We start from the raw sequence: 7,634 nt of genomic DNA on the forward strand, positions 1-7,634 counted from the left end.
CGTAAATGAGTCCTCAATCATTCTCATATCAAGCACAGGATCTAAGTAGTATAAACTTTAACGCTTATTTGTTTTAATAGGGGAATGAGAGAAAAAAAACCTGACCCTAAATGCATTTAACCGGCAGCTTGATATAACACCTTTTTGAGGTGAAAACCTGCTGTTTGAGGTGTGACCCATTGTCTCTTTGCTGGTTAACCAAGTTAACCAAGCAAACCTGCAGAATTAATGCTTTTTAAAATCTATTTCCACTTTTTGTGGGGTTATATAAGTTGTTTTTTTTTTATAGCTTATTGTATCGTATCCACGATCCATGAAGCCTGGCAATGTATTTTACGTTGATATTTAAGAAATGAATTTCTTCGTATATTTTATTTTAGCGCTACGTCCTACTTCATAAAAATTACGTATTTACTAATGACAAAATCCGAAAATTAATTATCCTAATGTGTGTGTGTATATATATATATATATATATATATATATATATATATATATATATATATATATATATATATATATATATATATATATATATATATATATATATAATCTGTGTGTGTGTGTGTGTGTGTGTGTGTGTGTGTGTGTGTGTGTGTGGATTGGTTTAAGTTAGAATCGATCATTCTACACAATAACTATTTTACACGCATTCCTTCTGACATTGTCAGACCGATAAGAATACTGCACATCATGCAAGAAATAAAATCGGTGTAAATCTCGAGCCCTAATTGATTGACAAGTGCCTGTCCACACTGCTTCCGGTCATGCTTTGAGGATCGACCTTTCACATCCCCTATAAGCCAGACTCTCTCTCTCTCTCTCTCTCTCTCTCTCTCTCGCAGACGGAATAGGGTTAGTTGTTAGTACAAGAGAAAATCCACGCCGCATTCTTGCGGTTAGGCGCCTTACTTTGAACAATACTTGGTGAGATGGTATCGGTAGTATTTTTAAAGGATGGGCCCCTGTATTGGTGGTCTGTACGAGACACACCGCAGGGAGTTCTATAATCAAACGGGGAATGGGGGTATTTGTATACCAGATTAAACCCTGGTCTAACGATAGCGTGTTACACTAACTGAACTTAGGTAAATAAAACGAAGAATCTACTTTTTGGGTTAAAGCCGAGTTTCTCAAATTTTACATCGATCACTTATATAAACTAAATAATTCCTGATCCCAAGTTATTATTTTATTTATTCATTTTTTTTTTTTTGGCAAAGGTACCTGTAGCTAATAAGTTGAATTGATTTGTTGAGGGAAAAAAAATCTGTAAAATTCTTTTTCCCCGTTTCCTTGTCATTAGCTGCATCAATAAATGTCGTCAATTCATGTTTCTATACCGTCAGATTCTGTAAAGCTTTACTTTTCCCAATACAACGGGGCGAGCAGGCTTATCTTCCGCTGTATTGAGCATTGAAGCTTATAGAGACCAAAAAAAAAAAAATAAGGAGCGAACCGATAATAACCAAACCCTAACATAAAAAACCCAGATAAAAGGATTTGTAACCTTTCGTGGTTTAGGTATTTGGAGGGTTTATGGTGTATTCATAATTATCAGAAATAATTTTAGGTTGAGAGATTAAAGAAAACGTCAATGGCTGTAACCTATTCGTCACAAGTTAAAAAAAGACAGGATAAAAAAGTTACATTTTTTTTGTCCATACGTGCTATCCCCGAAGAAATTTATGTCAAATTTGCGATTATTTTTGTTGGGCATGGAAAATTAGTAAAACATCATGCACTTTGATGACGACAAAGAAAGCAAATTTGAGGAAATTTTTTTGTTTTTTGTTTTTAAACATAAAATATCACGTTCAGTAAACAATAAGGCAATGGTGCACCAAAAAACAATTTTTAAAAACAAATTTTTCTATATATTGGGGATTTTTTTTTTTTTAATTTTAGAAAAATGAGAATTTATAGGATACAGCATGCATTTATATTGGCGGTTAAAGAGCTTACATTTTCCGTGAACTGCTGGATGCAAATTACCTCGTTTGTATTGCTCAGACGAACTCTATTTGGTCGCAATGAAGAAAAAAAGACCCATTTGCGTGAAAGAAAATTCTTGACCCCACTTCTGTCTCGACGTCCTCTTCTTTTTCAATCAAATATCAATTTCAAGGTAATTGTCCATGCTGTCATGGGAAAACAACGGGGCATTGTCACTTTATGTTATTACATAGAGCCCTCACATTATGGTTCGATGAATTATTCTAGTAATGAGCAGATTATATACATCGTCTAAGGCCGATTTTGTTGTCTTGGACAAAAGAAAGATGCAGTTTTACATTTTTTTTGTCTACATACCGCTGATATTTGCTAATTAATATTTATAAAAATAAACGAGTCTGCATTTTTTGTTGACTTTTCTTTCAAAGGTTGAATGTTCATGAAAGGAAATAAAACAGGTGGTGCATTTATGTAAATATAGCACGAGGTGAATAAGACGATATTCATTTCGTTCCACTAACCTACTATATGCAGGTTTGTCCTTGTACGCTTCTTTTTTATTTCAATTCTTTATAACCGTCAGTGGTGTACTTTTGAATACGGTTGCCAGCGGAAAGGTCTACAACATATCCACCATTGAATTCATGATATACGCCATTGGACTTTGTACTTTAAGTTTTTAGATCTTATATGAACGCTTATAAAAGAGTTTTGAAATTGAATAATAGCTCTCTTTCTTATCTTAACAGATTTTTCATCTTTGAAACCATTTCTTTTTATTCTGTTCAAATTTCTGAAATGTGTATTATACAGTTTCAGAAAAAATTGAATAGAATTGAAAGTACCATTTTGGTTCAATCTCGACTTCGATATGCGTCTCAGATTGCTCGTAACAAAAATGCTCCTCGACAGTGACCTAGATTCAAAAGATATGAAATATTAAAAGGTCATAAGTCTATCTAGAGTTTCTTTGAAATATCGCAGAAAGTTTTCCTGGTCTACCGACGTCAGCCTGTCTAATGGGAATTTGAGACGGAATATTAAATAATGCCATTTAAATATCGTGTATGTGTACGCCTGTATTTATATAAAATCTTTATTTTCTAAAAGCGATTAATCTCTCGTCGTCATGACCGAAAAACCTTAATTATAAAATTTCTAATAAAAAAAATTATTGTCTACCTGCTGCATTATTTCAACAGGACTATGTGATAAACTGCAGGGTTTGTTTTCCTTTATTTTGAACAGCTGCATGCTTAAACGTTCGGCGAAACGTGCACTATACAAGAGGAATGAATCTGCGTATCTTTACGGGCAAGGTGAAGTCAAGTCCGGAACTGAATGCAGAAAAGTTCTCAACCTATTGACCCAATGAGTAGTTTAAGTGGAACAATGCCGTGTCTTTAAACACCTCTTGCTCTGATAGAAGAGGATTTTTATGAATGGAGACCGTAGCGGTGACGTCGTGTAGTCATGAATGAAATGTTATACATTCCCTCCAGGTATAAGTCGCGCGCGTCTGTATGATGACTCACTCGAACCACGTCCAATGAATTCCCGTTATGTAGTAGCTGATGGTTCTTATGCAATAGTTGTCTTTTTATTAAAGTCTGACGGAAAGACCCTGCTTCCGGTCACTCACTGACCAAAAAAATATATCACGAAGAATCTCAATAATTTGCACTTTTATTGTAACGATTTAATCATCAAAGCGCATTTAATAGAACATGACTTCATTAATTCAATGAACTTAATTGTTCGTGTGAAAAGTAGTAAATTTCGGCTTAAGATCCTACATAGTTTGGCGGATTACTTGTCAATTAATCTCATTTCAAAATTTTCTTTTGTCAAAAACTTTTGGGGGGTATTTGTTTTGGATATGCAAGCATTAGAGACCTCAAACTCGGTTAAGTCTCCTCATTTGCTAAAAATAAACGTTACGACAGGTTGATCAAAGCTACACTATAACAACCAGCTCCCCACAAACGAACCGTCACCAACTGTTTAACAATAGGGATTCCATGTTTTAAGATCTTTACGAATCCACACTGTATTCTAAAACACAAAGCTATCTGAATTGTGCGGACATGGGAAAATCAGAAAAGAAACGAAGAATCGGTGGGCGGCACCAAGTGTTAGAAGTCACACCCTAGCCTACCATATACAGAGCAGGCTCGTAATTGCTGGCCAATCAAAAGTCTGGGATGACGTCACTTAGTTATATATTCTTGGACCTATCTCTATATCGACAATTGTCTCACGAAACAGAGATTCAGTGACCACGTGTATTCAAGAGCAGTTTTGCTTCATTCTTTAATATATAACCCGTACAGGAATTATATAGTTATATTTCAGTGCTTTGAAACTTTCTGTGGAACTAACTTTTTTGTTTTTTTAAGAAATTCTAATTTGGTAAGTTTTGAAATAGTATTTTTTTTTTTATTTGATGAGCATAACTGAAATTAATTTTGATCAAGTATTTTATTTTTATTCTCAAGATTGTTTTTTGAATGATTCTTAATTTTTTTCAGTGTCTAAGGAATGGGTTTTCTACTCAAACAAATCACAGTTTTCCTCGCCTTTCAATTGTCCATCTCTTTCTCTTGGGCTAGAGTATTGGTAAGTTTCCATTGTAATAAAATAAAAAATGTTTAACAATTTTTAAACTTTAAACAAAAAAATAATAATAATTATATATATATATATATATATATATATATATATATATATATATATATATATACCAAAACATTTTGCGTTGAAACATTTTTGGGATTTTATTTTAATTTTGTTCCGGGAATCGAGTATCGGTGACACTCCCTCTTCAAAATTCAGCATGATGCAATCAAATAACCGAAAGCGTATTATTGAAAGACCAAAGCATTCGATTATTGCTCCTCTGTGTAAAATTGTAAAACTCACGTGCGTGTTTAACGATTTTTTTCTCTCTCTCCGAATGCTATTATTTGTACAGGCAGTGACCTGATTTTTCTTCTGGTATAGTGGCCTATTGGGCACGTTGCCAAATAGTACACGCACCTAGATGACACATTGAAAATTTGGTGTGCGCATTTCAGGAAGATAATAACGCAGGTGATTTTCTTTTGTGAATTGCAGAGGCTACCACCAACAGAGGAAAAGGACTTATTTTTCAGAGGAACGCTTCCAGATATTACCACAGCTAACAGACACGACAGTGTAGTATTGCACTGCAAGGTCGGAGGAAGAGAACCCACTATTCATTGGTTAAAAGACGGGGTCAGAATTCAACAGGTAAGAGATATAGAATTAATCTGGGCGCAACATTCAGGGTGGAAATTTAGTTTAAAAAGCAACTTTATATTTTTAAAAAAAATTATTTTTTTATTTTAATTTTCTCTGTGTATTGTCAGTTTTGAAACATACATAATTAAAAAAAAAATTCTTTTTATCATTTTCAGGGTGAAAGCAGAGACTACAGAAATGACCAGGCGCAATATGAGGACACTGCGGCTGTGACGGGAAAGTCCTTTACGGCATCCAAGTTATATTTAGACTGCGTGGACGAGGCCTCGGAGGGTGTGTACACCTGTATCGGGGAAACGCCCACTGAAAGAATCACACAGTCCACAAATCTCGTCTTAAGTAAGTTTAAAATCGATTTAAATTATTGTGATTTCTTTTTTTTTTTATATTAATTTCATACATGTGATAAATAAAACAAATAAATTATAAATTTTGTCTTTTCTTTTAGAACGTCCAAATGCTGACTTTTTAGATTTACCCGAAGCGGCAGCAGAGTTTTCTCACAGAACCTGTTTGGAGAAAAGATCAGTAGGAAGTGAGTATCAAAATAACCCTTTCTCATACCTCAATCCCATGACAAAAAACGTTATGTTCTAACAAATTTTAAATTTTGATCTACCTCACTTTAGACACCGCCGCCAGAATTTTCCTCTGGACCAGTCTGCGTTTGGAGCTGATGGGCGAAGCTGTTCAATTGTTCTGCCGATCTGAGGGATCCCCATCTCCCCAGGTCGAGTGGTTTGATAATAATAGAGAGAAAATCCTACCAACGTCGTCAGAATTCAGCGATTATGAGGTACTTAATTATGATCGATTGATGCGCGAAACCAACTCAATATTACAATGAATTAGTTTGTTACGTGGGCCAAACTTCAGAGATTTTAATCAACGGTTTCTTTCTTCTATGTAGATTTTAGAAAATGGAGATCTTCTGATCAAACGACTTCAGTGGAAACACATGGGCCAGTTCAAGTGTAGTGCATCCAACGGTGAGGGTTCCGATACCCAAGGCATCTTTATCTACCCAATGAACGTAAGTATTACAACCTTTAAGGTTTATTAAGACAAAAGTCACTAATTACCATTTTGTGTGCAACTTCACAACGTATAACTAATATTCTTCATTATTTTTTTTTACTACAGAATCCTCAAAACTAGACTCAGCATTTTCCCAAGGAACCAAAAAAAAAAGACCGGAATTTCTGTCTCGTTTTTTTTCTTCTCCCTATTCCAATACTCGTTGTGGCTTCATATAGGAGTTGAGACTTTGACAGGGTATATGAATTTTTTTTCCCTCCTGCATCGATGATGCAAAAAAAGGAAGATTTGTTCCATTTGCTTTACGACTACACGTATTTGGCTGGTAGGGACCATTTCGAGACGAGCCCTTTGTGTGATAAGGACGGTACTCATCGTTTGAATCCATATCACACGCAGGAAAGCTTTTGAACGTCTTTGTGTACAACGTTTTACTTGACTTTCCTTTTGAGCATGCCATATCATTTCTAAGGGAAAAATGGAAGTCGACGAGCCCACGAAGGCTCGTGTTTTAACTGCCAAGTGAATGCCCTATTTGTGAACAACAAAAAAAACTTATTTATTATTTATTATTTTTTTTCTTTGTTTATTTTTGAAATACTTTGTGCAATTTCTTGTTGTTATTATTGTTATGTAATATTGTTATTTTCATCATTTCATAAAGTCCACATTGCATGAAGTTGGGTATGAAAGGATTTCAAATGCCAGGTGCTGATATGTTCTGAAGGCATTTAAGTGACGAATGCGGGTTTATGAGTGATTTTGAAAATCTCAATATTTGAAACTACAATACCGAATTTGACACAAAAAAATGTCAGTTTGTTATACAAATGTTGTATAAAGGACCAAAGATGAAATCATTCTGATCAAGAAATCACCAGAATGTATGCGTGTGTCATGGCGATTCTTAATTCATCTATTTATTATCATTCTCTCATCGATCATGTGCCAGTCTCACTTCATTATATGTAAGATATTATATTTTTGTTTTATTTTATTGATTATTTATTTTTGCAGAAATGCAATTTGTGCTCAAATTGAAAAATGAAAAGTTTGTGGTTAATAAAGATACCATGATACTTAACATATGTGTTACATTTTATTGATTTAATTAAGAGTTTGGGAAGAAATGGAGAGAAAAAATACAATAGAATACATTATACCTAAACGAATCTCAAGGGAAAAAAATATTCATGCAAAATTTTGGAAACGCATATATGTACAGTTATAAATTATGCGGACTAAAAAGGTTAGCAACATTACATGAACTTTCAATAGCAATATAATCTTATAGACGAATAATTTTTCTCCTCTTTAACGCATAACGTTAGCATAATTGGTAAAAGAAGCTTTCT

The 7,634-nt window shown here is 34.1% G+C and overlaps 1 protein-coding gene across 1 annotated transcript; it reads left to right on the forward strand.

Moving 5' to 3' along the window:
- The first annotated feature begins 4,191 nt into the window (after nucleotides 1-4,191).
- Nucleotides 4,192-7,363, forward strand: LOC128180595 (zwei Ig domain protein zig-5-like). Its single transcript, XM_052848719.1, has 8 exons — nucleotides 4,192-4,368; nucleotides 4,488-4,575; nucleotides 5,074-5,229; nucleotides 5,397-5,580; nucleotides 5,690-5,776; nucleotides 5,871-6,037; nucleotides 6,152-6,274; nucleotides 6,385-7,363. Exons 2-8 carry the CDS (start codon nucleotides 4,498-4,500, stop codon nucleotides 6,397-6,399), a joined length of 810 nt encoding a protein of 269 aa, XP_052704679.1. The 5' UTR covers nucleotides 4,192-4,368; nucleotides 4,488-4,497; the 3' UTR covers nucleotides 6,400-7,363.
- Nucleotides 7,364-7,634: the final 271 nt, after the last annotated feature.

The sequence above is a fragment of the Crassostrea angulata genome, chromosome 4, assembly GCF_025612915.1.
Source record: "Crassostrea angulata isolate pt1a10 chromosome 4, ASM2561291v2, whole genome shotgun sequence".
Classification (NCBI taxonomy): domain Eukaryota; kingdom Metazoa; phylum Mollusca; class Bivalvia; order Ostreida; family Ostreidae; genus Magallana; species Magallana angulata.

Coding starts and splice junctions, on each gene's coding strand:
- LOC128180595 (XM_052848719.1), top strand. CDS start 4,498: ATGGGTTTTCTACTCAAACAAATCACAGTTTTCCTCGCCTTTCAATTG. Junction 4,576..5,073: donor TCTCTTGGGCTAGAGTATTG/GTAAGTTTCCAT, acceptor TGTGAATTGCAG/AGGCTACCACCAACAGAGGA. Junction 5,777..5,870: donor GGAGAAAAGATCAGTAGGAA/GTGAGTATCAAA, acceptor ACCTCACTTTAG/ACACCGCCGCCAGAATTTTC.